Source organism: Schistocerca nitens, chromosome 1, assembly GCF_023898315.1.
Source record: "Schistocerca nitens isolate TAMUIC-IGC-003100 chromosome 1, iqSchNite1.1, whole genome shotgun sequence".
NCBI classification, from domain to species: domain Eukaryota; kingdom Metazoa; phylum Arthropoda; class Insecta; order Orthoptera; family Acrididae; genus Schistocerca; species Schistocerca nitens.
The window spans coordinates 385,379,881-385,401,611 of NC_064614.1; the positions used below are offsets into that span (position 1 = coordinate 385,379,881).

The 21,731-nt window shown below is 38.8% G+C and overlaps 1 protein-coding gene across 1 annotated transcript in view; it reads right to left on the bottom strand.

The window, feature by feature from the left end:
• Window positions 1–2,454: 2,454 nt before the first annotated feature.
• Window positions 2,455–21,731, bottom strand: part of LOC126249188 (integrator complex subunit 6-B) — a 33,898-nt gene continuing 14,621 nt past the window's right edge. Inside the window, exons 5-15 of the mRNA XM_049950846.1 lie at window positions 21,564–21,695; window positions 20,345–20,472; window positions 19,793–19,960; window positions 19,508–19,660; window positions 16,317–16,544; window positions 15,812–16,106; window positions 6,100–6,300; window positions 5,880–6,016; window positions 4,415–4,841; window positions 3,646–4,026; window positions 2,455–3,535 (exon numbers count right to left, since the gene is read on the bottom strand). Of these exons, the coding sequence (XP_049806803.1) occupies window positions 3,318–3,535; window positions 3,646–4,026; window positions 4,415–4,841; window positions 5,880–6,016; window positions 6,100–6,300; window positions 15,812–16,106; window positions 16,317–16,544; window positions 19,508–19,660; window positions 19,793–19,960; window positions 20,345–20,472; window positions 21,564–21,695 (2,468 nt within the window). The 3' untranslated portion in view covers window positions 2,455–3,317. The remainder of the gene's footprint in view (window positions 3,536–3,645; window positions 4,027–4,414; window positions 4,842–5,879; window positions 6,017–6,099; window positions 6,301–15,811; window positions 16,107–16,316; window positions 16,545–19,507; window positions 19,661–19,792; window positions 19,961–20,344; window positions 20,473–21,563; window positions 21,696–21,731) is intronic.

The window sequence follows — 21,731 nt, forward strand, 5'->3', positions numbered from 1 at the left end:
AGAAACTGATTGTCTTCCATTCTACAACTCTTCTGATCTTGCCTTATTTTAATTCAAAGGAGCTGCACTACACTGTGTGTATCTACTGCACTTTGGTATTTATTTCTGATGATCTTCATAGCACCATTACACGCATTAACCAACAGTAGCAACTATCAGCAGCTCTGTATTATCCTTAACATGAATTTGTCTCCAATTATTTTGTTTTATTATTTTCAGAGCATCACGTGTAAAAGAAACACACACACACACACACACACACACACACACACACACACACACACACACGACAGCATTTGCTTTGCACATTAACAATGACATGTTTTCTGGAAACATTAAACAGGAGAATATTGTTATGCCTTTTGCAGGAGACTACACAGTCCACTGGCCAATAACAAAAAGTACAAGAATTCATGACTAACGCAAGACAATGATGGGTCAGCACTTACCCTAATGCAGTGAAATTCCATAACTGCCAATAAACTAAAGTACAAAAAATTATCCTAGCTTTCAGAGCTATAGTCTCTTCCTCAGGGAGTACAATGGGATTGATTGGGGAAAATTACCAAGGAGATCAGGTCACCCAAGCACCAGGATGAGACAAACCCACCTGTTGCAAGGCTAACCAAGATTAAACTTTCTAACAAATTAAAACTGTATACATGAACTTAATCAGAAGACAGTTTTAATTTGTCACAAAGTTTCTGCACAGCGCGCGCACACACACTGCACAGTGGAAGATTCGTTCTGCAAATGGGAAGATATTGTAGTATATTACTCATGATGCTATTGTTCATGCCACCAACAGTCACTTAAAAACTTGTAGCAAGCGACAGCCACTTGAATGAATGCAGTTATTTTTTTGATGTTGCCAGTTCTGAGCTGGACATTCTGATTTTATTTTATTTTTCAATGGTGCTTAAGCATTTATGAACTTTGCAGTAATCTGCAAAACACACACACACACACACACACACACACACACACGCGTACACAGGCACATACCAGTACCACAGTAATTTGACATCTCTTACCCATCATGTTATACAACAGAAATTAGTTACAACAGTTTGGTGAATTGTTTTCTGCTGGGGAATTAAAGTTTTTCTGTTTGGAATTTATGAACTTACTTACGCATCTTCTGAGTGAGGCATTCATCCCTTAAATTCAACACAGGAAACAAAATACTTTACAGCTGTCATATCCACGTCATTGGACCCAGAATTCCCCAGCAACAAAGTAAAAGTAATAGGCTGCTTTATCTGGTAAGCTTTATGAACAATTCATATTTCAAATCTCTGAAGTTTTTTTCTTCAGCAAAGCATTTTTAACGTAAGTGGCATTCTCCTCGTGAAATAGAGTTTTTAACCTTTTTTCATTTACAATAGTTCAAATGCTTTGTGCAGTATTTGGTGGTTATATTGTTTTATATTTTGAAAGTTATCTGCCCACAGCTTTGACCTCTCTCTAATTTGTAGTGTGAGGACTCTAATCCCACACAATCCACAGTAATAATTTTATGCAAAGTATGTGTGATTCAAAAGAGTTCGAACATGGCCAAGAAGTGTTTTGGCATTTGCTTTCAGTAGGTATTCAACAGATGACATCCATGTCATAATAAACTTTCTAATACTTATTATTCACATAAAATGTACCATACTCATTCTTCTCATACACATGTGTTATGCTACTTAGTATTCCTGTAACTGCCAATTCTGCACTACCAACTGTGCACTTAATGTCTTCATGATTTTAGTTTAAGAACATTCCTTATTTGGATATACTTCGATAGTAGTATGAGCTCATTTAAACTTGGCCTCTATATTTTGACTGTTAAAAATGAAATATCAGCTCCGTATTAACACACATTCAATGAATTTCTATTGCCCTTAAACCAATTCAAACCAAAAATTGTGACTACACAGGATGTCACGTTATCAATTAGAATGAAATATGTCTACTTTAAAATCTGTATGAACAGAAATCAACATATCAAGTTGATAACTTGTAATGTACCAGTGTAGGAAAAATAAAATTTCATTGAGATCAGTGCTACCTCCATCGGGGCAAAATGCTACAAAAATGTGTATCAGAGAATTTGTAGCCTATAACTTTACAATTCCATCAGAAATAAAATCTAGTTTTCTTAACAGAAAGTGTTTCGATGATAGAGAGTGATATATTCATTCACTTCTTGATTTGGCTCAGTCCAAATTCACAACCAATACTTAGTAAAACAAGAATATGTCAAGAAGATATTCTGATCTTCCTGATAACACTACTGTAATTCACAATAAGGTCTTATGCAACAACTCCCTAACAACAACAAAAATATTCTATGATACTTGTGTGTTTGGTTATAAAATGACTTAATTTTGCTACAGCAGCGAACTTACCTGTTGTTAGAAGTGGGAGACCAATAATGCCAAATCTGAAAAATAACTTACCACTTCATTCTATATGTGTAAAATAATAATTTAATACATTTGTAACAAATATTCACACTGGAATAAAATTCTCGGTACTGAAAGACAGTGTGATCCAGCACTTTTAAAACTATCAGCCAACTGATAAAAAAAGTCCTATTACTTCTTCTTCCACACTCTCCCTTGTTTAAACATGATCGGGGGTGACATCTCGATTTTAAACATTGTTGAAACACACAACACAAAGATTGCTATAACAATGTCCAATTTCACCATGACCTCAGAACAGCACAACAAAATATTAAATTCAACAAGTTAAAAACCTATCAAAAACAACAACAGACACACTTTTGTACAGATTTGGCACTGAGTGCCCACAAAAATCTATGTTATCAGACAATCTTTTTCTACGTACATCCTACTGGCGGTTTTTACAAAAAATACCCGTTTAATGTTATATGCAGTGTTTGAGGAAAGATGAACTGTTTTTAATGCTGCTTTTCAATGTAACTTCACGTTGAGAGATCTGAAATACATAAATACTGAAATTTTCTTTTGGTTTTTCTTTCACAGGCATTATGTAGAATTGCTTCTGTATTTAGAACAAATTAGATTTGTGTGATAACATATCAGTCCTAGTTTGTTGTGCTACTGCAAAAATAATGCCCAGAAAGACAATTTTTCCTTGGGAAATCAATTTTGGAGGCTACTGAACTTTATCCATTGTGACTGTGAGCAGACAGATCTCTGTTCCAAATACTACAATACTAAACATCAAAGGCAACAGTTTACTCCCTACAATAAATGGAGTACATACTTCACAAAATAGATCTCTTACTGCCATCTGAAAATGTGTAATAGATCTGTATAAAACTTTTTATGTATTATGTTTCATCCTAATTTTGTCGCACCGTTATTATTCTGAGGATGAATCAATAACATGTTATGATTAGAGTTCGCAACCATTGTGTGCAAGAATTCTTCAAGCAAATTTGCTAATGTCCGTCGTTTAAAACGTAATGATTCATGGATCACTTCCCGCATCAGTTTCATTTTCACATTTAAGTCACCTTTCATAGTTTTTAGGTGGTTAAAAAGGGGACCAAAATCTGTAACAGAAGTCATAAAGAGTAAAAATGTAAGTCCTTTATATATTATGCTTTATGTTGTTATAGGAGGCAAGAAGCCACTCAAATATTAATGTAACTATCATACTTACTTTTTCCTGGCCTACGCACTTCTTTGTACGCCAGAGTCCGCACTTTCATATTATGTCTCTTTATTTCAGCCAGTTCCTTCTTGCTCAATTCAGAATATGCAATACTTTTTTGTCCTTTGACTGATGGTTCTGGCCCTATAGTACCAACATGATTGCTACCTATCTGATTAGCACTGCTGAAGTTATGGTCTCTCATATCTGTATCTCCAAATGTCAAGTGATTTGTAAATGATGGGCTAGAAGGGGGAGATTGTCGCCTACTCAATGGAAACTGTTCTGATAAATGGTTTGTCAATGGCACAAGAACAGGAGGAGGTAAAGTTTCCTGCATAGGAGGTGAAATGCATCGTGGTCCCAAGTGTGGTGGTCCCCCATTTTCACCTACAAAATGAAAAATGTTTTTAATTTATAACACATAATTTAACATGAAATTTGTAACTTCTGACCAACTAAGACTTACTTTGCACTTATTGAAACACTTGTCTGCTTTATCATGCACTTGACAATTTACTAGCTGTAAAATCATGAACAGTGATGCATTTCTGCACTCTGCAGTTATTTAGTATCTGGCATTTACTAACAAGATACATGGTACTACTACACATGTGAAGGAAAACAGACCTTTGCCCATCTGCATGCCTAGGAGCTTGTTTTGCAACTACAGCAACCAGGAGAGAGAGAGAGAGAGAGAGAGAGAGAGAGAGAGAGAGAGAGAGAGAGAATTTCTTATAACTAAATATCAACAACACAGTTACACAGCTCAACTTACCGATGTCACCATTCACCATAACCAACTTTGGTGGCCCCGATGCACCAATATCCTGACTGGAGAGATTAGAGTCATCATTTTCAGAGTCAGATATCACAGATGATGGGCGGTCTGGGAGAGGTAACATGGGTGTTAAAACGGGTGGTAAAGGATCTGCTGCAAACCCCGGAGTTGACCAAACATGTGCTGGAGAAGATGGCGGGCTACGAGAAGGAGACAGTGATGGCAATGGTGAAGATGGTCTGCGTACAACCACATCTTTTGGTATCGGACCAGGTTTCCTTTTACTGGGAGGTCTAGGTGATCCAGGGTCAATACCAGAATGAGAAGCAGTTCTTTTTGTACCACTCCGGTGAGATCCACTTGTACCATGTCCTCCACTGCCACTTCCAACAAGGTCTATGTCAGCTTCATCCACCATCATTCTCTGCATTACAAATATTTAAAAATTATTAATTTTCAATTTATCATCTAATTATGTTCTTACAAACATACTGTAAATTATTTGTTTTCAGAAATACAGGATGACTTCTCACTAGTTCATCAATCAACAATTAAAGATTAGACTTTAGGGGCAAAAACAAAATTTCTAATTACCTACAACTAGATAAAGCTCTTCTAACTAGAGTAACACATGAGACTAAAGAAAATATTTCCTTAGAAAGCAGAAGCTCTGCAAAACAGATTTTGATATTTATTACAAATAAGATATTTTTGCCTAAGCTACTAATGGAAAGAAATGTTCACGCAATGCCTTTCTGCACCACCATACTTTCTACCTCCTCAGCTTTTGGTTACACTAAGTAAAATTCATACATTATTAGCACCACTGTAACTCAATACACGAACATAAACAATGCTGTAAAGTATCTGGAAATGTTAACTGTAAAAGAAAGCAATATCTGAAGGAGGACATTGTTCCACCAGGTTGTATATTAAGTTCTTTATTCTACACTACAGGGTTTCAGACACAGCCTACTTTTAAGTGCACCTATAGCAACAGATGTGGATACATCGTCCTTGCCTCATCAAAAAATTGTGTGTCATGCATGTGCAAAACAAGGTTGTCAACATTCATCACCTGACAGTTACAATTTACTGCACAATCACACTTACGTGTCAGTGAAAAGAGCAAGTGTGTATAAGTGTGATGTATAGCAAAGCATTTCTCAATGGCAAACATGAATGACCATGTTATGCATACATACACATGGCATGCAACTTTTTGATGAGGAGAGAAGGTTGTATTCACAGCTGTTGCTATAAGTGTCCTCAATGATGGGCCATGCCCAAAACCGGCAAGGCAGAATACTGTAATTTACCATACAGACTGGCCTTTCAAATTTACTGAGGCTGTGGTGACCACCCACATGACAATAATCAAGTAGTATCTCCGTCCCAGATAGGTACAAAATGCAAGGTGTTTTATTACAGTATCCTAAAGTCATAAAGAGTAAAACATTACCTTGTCAATCTTGAAGGGATTACCAAACATATGCTGTCGAACAGGTGTCGATTCAATTTCTCTCAACTGTGGTTGCATACGTTTCAAATACTCCTGGTAGTTTCCCATCTGGCCGACAGGCATGCTATGGAGGTAATCTAGAAGGTGCAGGAGAAATAGGATGTTAACTGATATGGGGGTTAATACAGCTGAGTAAAATACAGCTTACATATCTACTTACCATCATCTACAAGCTTTGTCTGTGCAGGGGAAGACTGAAGGAAATTAGCTCTCATACGAACCACTTGTTCCAGCAAACAGTGGCGAGGCACATCGAAAGGGTTTCGATAACTTTGGCGTCCTTTTTGATTCTTTCCCCTCGCCAAACCAACAACAAAACCACCAAATTCATTTAGTTGCTCCCGTAATGATGTAAATTTATCTGTGGAATAGCGATATAAATGAATTATGTCAGTAGATTCAGAAGCAACTTCTTACAACCTAACCAACCAAAAGTAGAAGGCAATAAGGACATGAATTTGTTGATCTGGAATAATTAGTCAAATTTTTCAAAATAGTACAGTTGATACATGACTCAAATCCTCTCTGCTCAATAGTTTAGCTTCTACCACTTAAAAAATACTAATTTTTCACATCAACACGATAAAAAACCCAGAAGCACCTTTCCACACAAGCACCTCATTTCAATTTAAGAATGCTTTCATACAAGAAACAAATTATTTAATTGATATAATAGAGGGAAACATTCCACGTGGGAAAAATATATCTAAAATCAAAGATGATGTGACTTACCAAACGAAAGCGCTGGCAGGTCAATAGACACACAACCAAACACAAACATACACATAAAATTCAAGCTTTCGCAACAAACTGTTGCCTCATCAGGAAAGAGGGAAAGACGAAAGGATGTGGGTTTTGGGAGAGGGTAAGGAGTCATTCCAATCCCGGGAGCGGAAAGACTTACCTTAAGGGGAAAAAAGGACGGGTATACACTCGCGCACACACACATATCCATCCACACATATACAGACAGAAGCAGACATATTTAGAGACAAAGAGTTTGGGCAGAGACATCACCAAGCGGCTGTAGGAAACACGCATAGAAGACAGTTGTAATTGGAAAGCTTTCGGAGCCAGTGGCTCCTCCTTCAGCCAGAAGGGTTGAAGGGGATGGAAGAGGGGTGAAGGAATAGGACTGGAGAGGTCTAGGAAAAGGGGTAGATCTTGCGAAGTCACCCAGAATGGCAGGTCAGGGGAGACTTACCGTACAGGATGAGAAGGAAAGCTCCAAAAGCTTGCCAATTGCAACCGTCTTATGTACGTATTCCGCCACAACTTCGTTAATGGATATTTTATCCATTTAATTAAATAATTTTGTCACAAAATAAATTATGATCATTATAACTAATGACAGTAATATGTATCTTCAAATTATTATAAGCAAAATCACAAACTTCAGGAAAGATCACCTTGTAACATACCCTATTCTAAAGGGGGCATGTAGGCACAACTGGGCAAAAATGATAAAAAAAATTAAAAAAATAATGTGTGTGTGTATATATAAAAAACAAAGATGATGTGACTTACCAAACGAACGCGCTGGCACGTTGATAGACACACAAACAAACACAAACATACACACAAAATTCAAGCTTTCGCAACAAACTGTTGCCTCATCAGGAAAGAGAGAAGGAGAGGGAAAGACGAAAGGATGTGGGTTTTAAGGGAGAGGGTAAGGAGTCATTCCAATCCCAGGAGCGGAAAGACTTACCTTGGGGGAAGAAAAGACGGGTATACACTCGCGCACACACACACGCGCACACACACACACACACACACACACACACACACACACACACACATATCCATCCACACATATACAGACACAAGCAGACATATTTGGGTCTTTAAATATGTGTGTGTGTGTGTGTGTGTGTGTGTGTGTGTGTGTGTGTGTGTGTGTGTGTGTGCGCGCGCGCGCGCGCACGCCAGCGATTGTATACCCGTCCTTTTTTCCCCCTAAGGTAAGTCTTTCCGCTCCCGGGATTGGAATGACTCCTTACCCTCTCCCTTAAAACCCACATCCTTTCGTCTTTCCCTCTTTCCTGATGAGGCAACAGTTTGTTGCGAAAGCTTGAATTTTGTGTGTGTGTTTGTGTGTGTGTTTGTGTGTCTGTCGACCTACCAGCACTTTCATTTGGTAAGTCACATCATCTTTGATTTTAGATATATTTTTCCTACGTGGAAGATATATATATATATTTTTTTTTTCCAACAAATGAGTCAACATAATTCAGCGGAAGATAACTGCGAAGCTAAGACGACGAGCAGTTCACAGAAGAAACTTTGAACTGGTGTAGAGTTTTAGTCCACAACAGACAAAGTGAATAGTGATTTTAGGATAACTGATTTAGAGATTATGTGTTCTATTATTAGGAATTTGTGTGTATGTGGTAACTGAGGCAATAAATCTTTAAGATTATATGACAGCAATGACAGATATGGTATTGTGTGTAATATGCAGTTGTTTTGCGACAGCTGTCAAACTGACATTCAATTCAAAACATCAACTGCTAAGAATTGGGTGTATGAAGCCAACATGTAATTCTGTCATGGGAAAGTTGGTGTTGGAAGGGAAGGTAGCAATTTGTTTTGTGCAATAATGAATATGCCATCTCTGTCTGCCTTGTACTCAACACTGAACAATCATCTTCTGAACACCTTGGAAACAGAATGCAATAGCAGTCTGTCAGCAGCAATGAAAGAGGCAGTTTTATTTTACAAAGACATTGAGACAGAAGTAAATGGCTCCTTGCCTTCTACAAATCTGTGTGTTTCACGTGATAGCACGTGGATGAAAAGGGCCACACCTCCCTACACAGTGTTTCCATCAGTTGTAAGTGTTGACACAGGATAAGTTTTTGATTTGCAGGTGATGTCCCAATATTGTTCTATTTGTGAAAAGAGGAAGACGTTACACAATACAGAAAAAGAGAGGCAATGACAAATAAAACACCAAATAATTTGCAGCAAGAATGAAATTAATATTTCATTGGAGCGAAATGAGGCATGGAGTAAGATATGTGAAATATCTTTGTGACAGAGATTCTCATGCTTTCAGATCTGTTGTAGAAAGCAAGCCATATGGAAATGGATGGAACATTGAAAAGCTAGTGTGTGTCGGGCATATTCAGAAGAGGATGGGCGGGAGACTTCTGAAACTGAAATGAGAACAAAAAGGTGTAAAACTCAAAGATAGAAAGCACTGGGTGAGCCTCAACACCTGACTGACAAAGAGATCCACAATTTGCAAATATATTATGGCTATGCAATAAGGCCAAACACTCTAGATTTAAGGCAATGCAGAAGGCAGCATGGGCAATAATTTTTCACAAGTTGTCAACTGATGAGGAGCCAGTACATCAATTGTGTGATATATCCTGGTTCAAATATAAGCAGACAAAAGCAGGAAACAAAACCTACTCACATAAATCGTCTTCCTGAAGCAGTCTTAAATACCATAAAGCTAACATTCCAGTTTCTGGCTTATCCAGATTTGTTAAAGAAATGTACCCATAGTGGAACACAAAACCAGAATGAGAGTTTTAACAGTCTCATTTCGAAGAGATGCCCAAAAACAAAATTTAGCTTACCTACTGTTGTTAAAATTGCCACATATGATGCATGTCCAGTGTTTAATGATGGTAACATTGGAAGAATAAGGACCCTTGCTGGACTATGATTTGTGGCAGGTTGCTTCACTGAGAAGTTGTTGAAGAAGATAGATACGGCGCGTCTTGCATGTTCTGAACTGTGAAGGATATGGCCAAAAGGGCATGCCAGGAACATCAGATAAAACGGAAACAGGTACACGAAGAGCAAGAAGACCAAAGGTATGGTTATGGTCAACATTAAGGTATAAACCCTTATAAAATCATCACGGTAAATGATAACATCCGAACAGTTGCAGGATAAAGATTTATTGAAATGATTGACCACGATTTCGATATATCTAAATATACCTTCATCAGAAGCAAAAATACACCTGAACAGGGAGACACCTTCATTAGCAAAAAACTTAGCAACATAACTGAAAGGAGGAGGAAAACAATTAAAAATTGCACACTTACGTCTTTAAGAACGGTGAAAATCAGAACGGTATTACAAGCACAAAAACTTTTAGTCACATAGTAAATTCACATCCTGCAGTGGAGGTGATTAAAAGAATCGTGCCAAAGGCATCATTAGTAGTTAAAATTAAAATATCACCTCCATCAGTACAGCATATTTATGAAGATATAGTCGATGAGAACATGGCATACTATCAGTACTTAGCCTGTGCACTAGCGTGAAGAGGGTGTGGAAGCACTAGGGCAGACATTTCTACGAGAGAGGGCAATTGCGGTATGCATAAGACACTCACGCACATTAAAACCTGGGATACGTACCCATGCATGTCAAAATTTAAAAGGTTATGCTCCTTCAAACCCTCTGTCTTAATAAATAAAACACATCAGAATCATTTAAAACACCTGCATACAATAGAAAATATGAACACCAATTTGCCTGTGTCCTAGTGTCAAGCAGGTGAAGCTTGCACTAAGGAACATATCCAACGAGAGAGGGCATTAGTATTATGTGTGAGAATCTTGTGCAAATTAAAAGCTAGGATACATACTAGCGAAAACTAACAAAATGTTGAAGTAAATCGAAACCATCTGTCATCATGAATAAAAAACATAACAGAATCACTTAAACCACACAAACAAATCAAAAACTGCGAACAACAATCATCAAAAATACGTGAAATCCCAACAAGACTGGAAAGGAGCATCTCACCAGCATCAACAGACAAGAAAACCAGCTTTTAGTCAGCCAGACTATATTACGTTAAGAGCCCTAGTGCTTCCACACCCTCTTCACAATAGTTCACAGGCTAAGTACTGATAGTACGCAGTATGTGTGTTCGCATTGACCATCTCTTAATAAATATGCTGTACTGATGGAGGTGATATTTTAATTTTAACTACTGACGACACTTTTAGTACGATTGTTTTAAGCACCTCCATTGCAGGATGTGAATTTGGTTAAGTGACTAAAAGTTTTTGTGCTTGTAATACTTTGGTAATTTTCATGGTACTTAAAGCTATAACTGTTTTGTTTTTTCTTGTATCTCAGTTATGTTGCTGACCTTTTTGCTAATGAAGGTATCTCCCTGTTCAGGAGTATTTTTGCTTATGATGAAGGTATATTTAGATATACTGAAAGTGTGGTCAAGGATTTTAATAAATCTTTATCCTACAACTGTTTGACTGTTATCATTTACCGTGAAGATTTTCAACAGTTGCTGCTTCAGCCATGTTCAAAATTTTGACTTATAAAATCTTTTATGTGCATTTCCTGGAACTTTCATTCTTCGGTGTATAAGGAACATTTTCCTCTGAACCACTGGAGACAGAAAAATGAAATTTTCTGCAGACTTTGTTCATAGTATAACACAACTTCCTGTGTTACAATTTTTTTCTACGTGTGTTCTGTCAAAATTATCTACTTTTCTGTGAAACTGAAATTGTTTTGTTTCATACACATAATTTTTTAAAATAAATTGTTAAGAGCTCTAAAACTGATATTAAAAAATTTGTTCCATATGTTTGCTTATCTGATTACTAAGAACTACCTACCACAATATGAAAGTTATAAGTAAAGTAATTTTTGTGAAAATGTTCCTTGTGTGATAGCATGTGTTGCAAAAATTTTCCAATTTTTTTGAGGAAAAATTTGAGAAAATTCCAGAATGTACCTCAAAACATAATTATCTCAAATGCAAAATTTGGTTCTATTATCTTAAAACCATGTTAGGTTATGTAAACACATCCATTTTCTCCTATGTCCCAACAACACCCACAGAGCCATTTTACACATTCCTTGTCCCCAATATCTCTCTTCCATAGTAGATTTGGTGAACCCAGTGCAATTATGCAACATAACTTGTAAAATAATTCTGTTGCATGGAAAAAAATTTGATGACTTTTCAATTATCAATGAGTATTTACTAATAAACTTGCTTGTAAATGACTGTTTATATTAAATTTCCTGTAAGGTTAAGTGTACATAAGGGCAAATAGGAATATTAACTTAACTAAATGAAGGAGAAAAAAATATGAAGATGGAGACACTGGGTGCAAACAGAAACTCAGTACACAGAAAGACACCATTGAGGAGGGGGGGGGGAGGGGGGGAGGAGGAAGGACCACTGAGGCAGTAACAAAAGGTAGAAAAATAAAGTCAAATGATAGAAGAGTGGAGTGCTGGGCTGTGTAACAGAGACAATAAGGTTGAAAACATCTTCTCATGTGTGTGTCAGTTACTCCTCACTTTATAAATCAACTGGTTTTCTTTACCCATTCCAATACTTGCACTGAGTCAAATGTTTTTCATAATTAATCCTGCAGTGCAACAAACATTATAAATTTTCATACATTCCTGTAGAGAATGGAGGAAGTAAAGGCAGGACTATCGACTCTGCCATCGACCATGGACTTCGAGTCGGATGAAGATGACGACGTTATCATGAACTTGGGTGACTCTTGCCCGAGAAGAGTGAGCAACGGATGGCAGCCAGCGCACCGCAGCACCCTGACAGCGGGCGTCGGAAACTGCCGATGTCCATGTCTCAACACGGCACTAAAAAGGCGTCCAAGAAGAAGAGGCAGCCTACTGTCTCAACTACAGGAGGCAGAAGACGCGCTATCCCTGATGACAGCGTGGCAGGTGCCACCTGGACGACCGTCACATCTCGACGGGCGGCCAGACCCAGGGTGACGCATTCCCCGCCTCCCACATCGACTGCAAACCGCTTCGGCGCACTTGCAGACGACGAGATGCCAGAGCAGTCAACGTCCTCGCAGACGGCGCCCATGACCGCTGCAGAAGATGGCTGCTCTGATGACGAAGGAGAGACTGTCCCCACCACTGGGTGGTCTCCTCGACGGCCGCCGACGATTGTCTTTGAGTTGGCCAAAGATTACATGGGCTTCCTACAGCTCGTGAGGCAGTGGACGACTGCCGACTTCACCCTAAGAGCTGCCTCAGGAAACCTTGTATGGCTGCAGGTGTCCAACACGCAGGATTACATCAAGGTGACGATGGAGGCGTCGAACCAGGGCCTACACTGGTACACGCACGGTGCCATCCCCGAGAGGCTACTGAAGGTAGTCGTCAAGGGCTTCCCCATGGCGGCTGAGCCTGACCTGCTGAAAGAAGAGTTGGCGGAACTCTACTTCCACGTCAGAATCGTGACGTGAGTCAAGTCCCACGTCAGTCACAAAGAGTCGCCTTCCCTGCTGGTGACTGCCACTGATACACCAGAGAACAGGCGTCTCTAGGAGCTGAAGAAGGTGGCCAACACAACGGTCACCGCGGAGAGCCTCAAGCAGAAGAGAGGACTGGTCCAGTGCTTCCACTGCCAAGGGATGGGACACGTGGCTCGCCACTGTTCTTTTCCCAAGGCATTTGTGAAGTGCGCTGGCGCCCATGCAAGTAAGCTCTGCCCACTTCCGAGGACGCACACACCAAAGTGTGTGAACTGCGGCGGCCCGCATGTGGCGAGCTATCGCGGCTGTGAAGTATTCAAAGCCGCGGTTGCTCACCAGCGCGGGCAGAAAGCACAGAAGTCTGCCAACCCCTCCCTCAGCCATTCGCGCCCAGGCGCAAAACCGGCGAGGCGGCAGGCAACAGCGAGGTCGACGATGGCAGCTGCAGGTGCCAATGACGCCCCCACCACTGCGGGGAACAGAAGAAGGCACATCCGCACCGGTAAACGTGCTTGTGAGGGCACACCCGAGGACGAGCGCGTGGACTCCCTCAAGGGGAAAATGCGCAAAGAAGACATCACAACAACGGGTGAAGGCAGGAGTGGCAAAACGGCAGCCACCGCCCGTCACTCTGCTGCGCCACGGCAAGGCGCTGCAACTGCAGCGCAAGAAGAAACCCTGGTTGCAGCCGTCACTGCACTGTCTGCGGCGATCGACAAGGTCGCACACCATGCCAACACGCTGCAGCGTGTTGCAGAGGCAATGAGGACGGCCACACCAGCAGCCGCCAAACAGCCGCCACAGTGAGGCGCACCGTCCGCGCCGGGAGAAGTACAGTCAGCCCGCCCTGGGCCAGCACAGCTGCCCGCACACACGGGCAACAGAGAAGACTTCAAATACCTGAGAAGGGCAACGAGACGACATAAAAGAAAAAAAGAAGAATCAACCACCACATCAAAAATGAAGACTTTGTGGCGATGCAGGGGGATCCTGCAAGAACTCCGCACATCCAGGGGAAGAGGGGGTCCCTGATGAAGATGCTCTAGAGAGAGGGCGCGCACGCTACAGAAAAAAGACATCATAAAACACGCTTTGCCTGGAAATGCTAAATGTACTTCTGTGGATTCCCCATTTAGGAAACAGAATCCACTAATTTTACCTGATCTGTAAAATATGATAAAATAATAAGAGCAACTAATCTTTGCACCCACAGAACAGGGAAAGAGTTTCTAAGCATAAATCTTTTTCAGGTGTTTCAAACAAGCTGAAGATTTATAAAACTGTATGTGCCAATGCACACTACAATAACTAATGCTGAAATGTGTTCTCCCTTCTCCGAAGTCCCTCTGGGAAGATGTGCTTTCACAAAAGACATTAGGTGAGAATTATTGGCACAATTACGGAATTGTGCAGTAATTCAGAGTAAACACAATTTTTAAGACTTATGCGCAAAATACTAAAACTACTGGAAATAGCACAGACAAAAAACAGGAAACCCTTCTGTGAACCAAATACTGTGAAGAGCTAATTCTAGTACAACTGACACACATTACAGTTATATTCGACAAGCACTGTGTTTTCACAAAATGAAGGAGAACGAGCAGCATATGGACTACATTATACTAAGGGGTCATTTGTGTACTAAACTAGATGATGTGCACACATACAAAAACAAAATACTTTACTAAACCCACCATCCAATATCTTTTGCAGCTGTATTGATCTTAATTTATGGAACATCTATTTAGGCCCTAACCAAGATGGCCTTCCCTGTCTGTCAGTCGCTCCCCAATCAATTAGCACAAGACCAGAGCGGATTCTACTCACGTTCCTTAAGCCAAATAAAGAGCTACTTCAGTTTTTAAAGAACACCTCCTGGATTTAGCAGAAAAGGCTATGTAAAATTTAGCTATCACTAGCTTTCAGCTGCTCAACTACTAACAGCAGATCTGTCCTGATTATGTTGCTACACTTCCTTTACAGATGATTCAAATATTCATTATAACATACTTCATGTTTAAAAAAACCACCGTGAGAAATAAGCGTGTTTCCTGTAGCATATCCCAATAAAATAAGCTGTGAAAGGTGAGTCAGAAAAATGAAAATTAAATTAAACATCTTTCCTAGGGATCATATACAACCAATAATTACGGGCAATAAAAAACTGACAAAACAATGATTACACTAGCTGTAAGATTGATGTAGCAAAAATACTTCCTCTGGAGAGAGAACAAACTAACAGAAAATATGAAAGATTGGATGAATACTCCAAATTTCACATTGTCACTGTAAGCCTATCTGTTTTAATAGTTCAGAAGCATTATTTACTTTGGAATTGATATAACAAACTCATAGCTCAGCAATAAAGTACTGACCGGATTTAAGTACAAATTTTGCATTCCAAAACTGGGTGATTATAAGCAAGCCAACTAAATAATAACTGTAAGCATCAGTTACTCAACACTGATAGGAGTTCACCTCATGTCAACAACAATGAATTATTAATGTTTGTTACGTGAAACACGCACTGCTATGGGAAAAAAATCATTTTCCAACTTGTTCAAACAGTTGGTATGGTGACACTTTATCCATTAGTGTAAACCTAATTGGAAATATTACCTTGAAGCAGAGGATGTGATACAAGATCCTTCTTGAGAGAAGATCTAGCGGTAACTCTTATTCCCTCCGTTATTGATGCTGACGGAGAAGACAGACCTTTCCCACTATTATTTACATTTGCTGCCTTACTTCCAACTTCACTGCAAAGTCGATCAAACTCAATTTTTGCTTGATTCTTTAGTCGTTTCAAGTAATTCAATACACTATAACTAAGTGAATTGTCTAGTGTATCTGGAATCAGTGTCTGTACAAGATTGCCTGGTACATTCATCCGAGTTAATGCTCTTCTTAATGGCTAAAGAAAAAAGTAAATACATTAGAACCATAAGAACATTGAACAAAAGACACAACCAATCAACCAACCCTCATAAAAAGTGTACTTATCTTCCTCTGCAATGGGTAACAGATAATTACAAAAGAAGTAAGACTATAAAAATAAAGACAGAAACTGATACAGAACTGCACTACAATGGCAACAACAACAAAAACCAACTCTGTTACTTACACCAGCATAGTACGAAGGCATTGTGCGCATGTAGCTTTGGAATTGTATGCGCCATTCATTTGTTGGTTTCATTCGATGTACTTTAATTAGCTCGTCCAATAAAGGCAACAATACTGGGTAATTATAAGGCATGACAAACAAGTTCACACATGTAAGATGTGTACTTGCTTTCAGGTACCCAAATGGATGACCAACTTCTGAATTTTTGTAGCTGTTTGCTACGAACACCTGCAAAAAATTTACAAGATAAATTAACAAACACAATATAAAATGCAGGCTAGAAAATAAATGAATAATTTCTAGAATCAAGGATTATGTTAATATCTAATAACAATAATGTTGGTAAAGATAAGACTGCTACTTACTGCAAAGAAGACACATCAAGTTGGAGACAGGCACAACTGAAAGACACTCTCACACAGATTTCAACCACTGCCTTTATCACCATTCATACACAAAAGCAAGCAAGCGCACTTCAAGCACACATGACCAACAACTCCGGCAGCTCAGGCCAGATTGCACCAAATAAAATTTTAGTGTCTGGCAATCTCTTCCGAAATTATTCATGTAGGACATATGGAAATGAACATGCGTGAGCAAGATTAATATAAAAATGAAACAGACCCTTTGACAATGTGGTGAACATAGAAGATTATATGGGTAGATTGTGTGGCTTATGAAGTGGTACTGGATCAATTGGAGGGGGGGAAGAGAGCTTTGTCAGCCAGTTTGCTGAAAGACATGATTTTGATAGCAAACATCCTGAGATATCAAAGAGTAGTTAATTTCATAACTGATGAAAGCATGGGAATAGTAATTTTAATTTATACTGTGAATCCTTTTTCAAACATTGAATATTTCTGTTACTCCACATGTTAACAGAACACCATTCAGGAAACTTTTTGAATTTTTTTTTAACCAAAGAAATATATTTCTCAACTGATTGTATGTTGTGTACCATCCACCCTAATGTCATGTAGCGCAATATAGAGCTGCCCACTAAACAATGAAAGACAAGATTGCAAATGTGAAATGTCTAGAAAAAATGCAATTAATGTAGCAGTCAGAAACTCCAGCTGATTCAACACAATGTATAAAAACTGCTTGTCCAAAGTGGATGGAATCTAAATTAAGGATGTGGTTGCCTTCACAATCAGAATCAAATATGACTTACAAACTGTATGTTCTTTCCGTCTTTAATATAATTTCTAATTCAAGATGCAATAGCTGTTTTATTATCTTAACAGGGCTAAAGGCTAGTTCAGGCCAGCAGCAGTAATGGCCGTGTTTCTCTACTTCTCATAGGTTGGCAATGCGTCAGCTTTGTGGAGCCAGTTGACTGATACTTTCACATAACCAATGAAAGGCGAGACATGAGGCAATGAATTTCATGAGCTAATATAGAAATCATTCACATCTTCACTGTAGTCACAAATACTTTATGTTTTTCCTAATGTGCCACAAATTACTTTAGTGCGGTTAGGTTAGGACCCAATGACACAGCTTCAATTGCTGTGAGTGAAATAACAAGGGTGTGGTTGTGCTTGGTTAGACTAGAATGTGGTAATTTGGTTGAGCGTTGGTGAGGCCAACGAATGTGAAAGTTGAAACACCTGGTTTTAGTCACAGACTGATGTGTGGCTTAGCCCGAAATCACATTAGACTGAAATATGGCAGTTTTAGTCCAAAAATTAAATAATAATAATAATAATTATTATTATTATTTTTTATTTGTACAATAGTCCAACTGTATGGTAAAACAATAAAGCATAAAATAGAAGCACAAATAACATAGTTGGGGGAGCAAAATGGGTTTAGAGCAGGATGCTGATGTCCAAATTGCACTATCACCCCAATACCTCACTACAAAGAAGCTGGAAAGGGGAACAATAGTTCACAAAACTTTTTTGATCTGCAGAAGGCATATAACACAGCCCCAATAGTAAATTGTGGATAGCGATGCAAAATTTGTGTGTTTGTAGTTAAGGACATCCAGGCAATAAGAAGCTTATATAATGGCGGCAACAGTGTGGTTAAAGTAGGTAACAACACTTCAAGAATTCTCCATAAATAAGGGTAGAAGACAAGGGTGCTCACTATGACAGACTTTTTTGCAAGATTGGAAGTGGAATGTCATGGAATGGGAATCCCTATAGGACAAGAACTTTTTACCTTTACTCTTTGCCAATGACCAGACATGATAGGAAACAAAGAGGACTCCTGTAACACGTGCAAGAAATTGCACTAAGAATATGAAAATGGGGCCTGAAAAACACAAAAGATAGAATATGTGGATAGAATAGTGGATGAAGATGACCAAGAAGATTTGGATGCAGGATTCTAAAAAATGTATGTTCATTAAATTACTTGGGAATCACCTTTACAACAAATGTAAGAAGTGCAAGGCACGTCAAAAATAAAATTACATTAAGAAGAGGGATAGTTTACCGACTTAAGTTCTTGCTACAGAATGACAAAATTACAAAGAGAATGAAAGTCTTACTGTACAAGTCAATTGTAAACAAACAGTATCACCACATATGGCACTGAAATGTGGAAAGCTAACCAATTCAGAGAAAAATAAAGTCATGATACTTCAGATTATATTTCCAGCTCAGAAGTTGTCCCCTCTTCAAACTGGAACACACCAGAAACAACATAATATGAGAAATTACACAAGAAAGAGATACCATTCTTGATGCAATAGATAGCAAAATATTAATTTGATATGGCCACTGCCAATGGATGCATGACAACATATGGCCACAAAAGAATCTATTCTCTGACACCATCTGAGTGAAGGAAATGAGGAACACCACTTAGAAGATGGGAGCAGATGTTAAAGATGTAATGAATTCCAAGAGCCTTCATTTCTTCCTGTGTGAAGATTTTAGAGCGTGCAATATACTGACACGAGAATGTGACAGCAGTCCTTCAAAACATGTAGTTTGTCCTCTGCTCCATCATTGGCTGGACCTAAGCAGGCTGAAACACCCTCTTTCCTTTCCATCACACCCTGTGGTGTGCGCTGATAACATTGCTGCACAAAACACTAAGTATGCCATTGTCCCCAATCTAAACTTCAACTTGTTAACAATGTCATTTCTATAGCTATCCTTTACTATTACATCACTCTTGTGACTGGACCCACACAGAGCAAATTAACACTGGGGGAAAAAACAGTGACTTACCTGCCAGCATATTGTTGGCTGCTTCCGAGCTAGTATGTATTGTGTCAATGGACTAGGTTCTAATTCATACTTATCAAATGGAAGGCTTTCTATGGCCATTGGTTCTTGACTAGTGCATGTAAATTTCACATTTGGATGAGCAGATCTTGGTGGCTGCCAGAGCAAAATAAAACATATAATGTGAAGAACTTGTGCAACATTCAATTTATACATATGTTAACACAAATCTGAATAAAATATGAAAGAACAAGTTTAGCCCACTTCAATTTATGTGCTTAAACATACCAGTGCTGAAGAACTAACATCAGGCCAAAATGACTCTGGTATTGGCCAAAATCCAACTGCAAATCCCTTCTGAGCAGACCGTGGAACATAAATCAGTCTTCTACAGGAATGCCAAGCAGTGCTGTTAGCAGGGGGTAGTGCGGGCATTAGGTTGTTCCCCGGCCTTATCTATGAAAATGTAAAACACAATGGGAAACATTACACAAAATATTCATCTAACTCTCCTGGATCTCTGTTATCGGTTTATATACACTTTAAAATGATTATACACAGCTTTGGAATTTCCTCTAAGGCTGTATCACGAATGTTATTAAATAACCTATGCAAGTCAACATTTGGATAAAATCCTGATTGTTTCAGATTAATGCTATTATCACTAGAGATTCATGGCTCTGCTTTCATATTATTTATAATTATTTCCTATAATACAACAGACCATTTTTATGAAGCATAAATTGTACATATAAAAATATTTCTATCTGTTAACACAGATAATTTCATTTGATCATCAGTAAAAATTAACCTCTAAATGCAATCACAAACTACACTTACTCCACTTTTGTTTGCACTTTCCTCTTCAGATAGAGATGAATATTCTCTATCCCAATCCTTTTCCATTCCATTCCTACTGTCTCCATCACCATCTAACATTATTATGTCTGACTGGTCTGATTTACCACCTAAGTTGGAGAAAAACATTTCAAGTGAACATGAGTCTTTTTCAAATCACCACAAATACAGCTCATGTTTCTGACAACATGCTACAACGTTCAGTATATATTTCTTTTTTTTTCCAGTCTTGTGATGCCACTAATACACTGACCACTGTGGTATGACAGGAAGTAATTGTTTTAATGTCCCACAGACTGCTTCCAGTCACTCAACCCTTGTGGCCAGTGTATTAGTGGCTCTACCATATTATAAATGTGACTATTATACGCCAAGATGCAAGTGTGTGAAAGCTGACTTAAGGAGAGAGCTGGATGGGTGTAGTTTCTTGCGTCACAGCATTAATTTGTCACAGTCCACAGTTAATGAGCAAGCATAATCAGCGTGTATACATCAGTTCAAAAGAAACATCTTAATGTAATTTACACCACAAGAAAAAAGTTTGTGCATACACACACGCATAACATGTCCCAGCAATTCCATAACTGCAACAAATATGTATAAAGCTTAAAAAGAAATTATTTGAATTAATTACATTCGAAATCTCTTAGTTAACTGTAATCTTCCAACCGGCAACAATATTTCCACTTTGTCTATTATCTCACCCCCCCCCCCTCCACTATTTTCTTTCGCAAAGCTCCCCCCAAAGACACTCTCCATTCACACTCAGATTCCCACTAGCTGCAACACTACCTTCCCCCTGCCACTGTCTGTCTCCGCAGTTTAAACTACCACCTTGAACTGGAACATTTGATATCCTAGTTCGTGTCACCATCCTTTGTAAAGAGAAATATCCACCCCAACTTCCATCATACCACAGCCATAGTGGCATTCTGTTAATTTCTGAAATCTATCTTGCCCTTACTACCTGTTAACTTCTGAAATCTATCTTGCCCTTACTACTATCACTCCTATACAGTACATACATTCCAATACCTGCTTCTGCTCCACTCTTACCCATCCAGTACAGGCATTTCATATCACATTTCTCACAGCTAATGCAGGGCACAAACCAGTTCTCCAGCCATGGCAACTTTTTAAGAGAGCATCACAGACCAGCTGTTTACTTACACTTCCACATTTGCATACAAATGCTTATTACCTTCATTTGTAACAGGCAGTGGATCAGGTCCAATCTTTTCGAAGTTGATAACGACACCACTTTGTACTTTTTGTACCAGACTGTCAATACACTGCATTAACATACGATGTGATGTTATACAGTATGAGCGTCCTGAAAACATAGCAAACAAGTAGCATAGAAAAACAA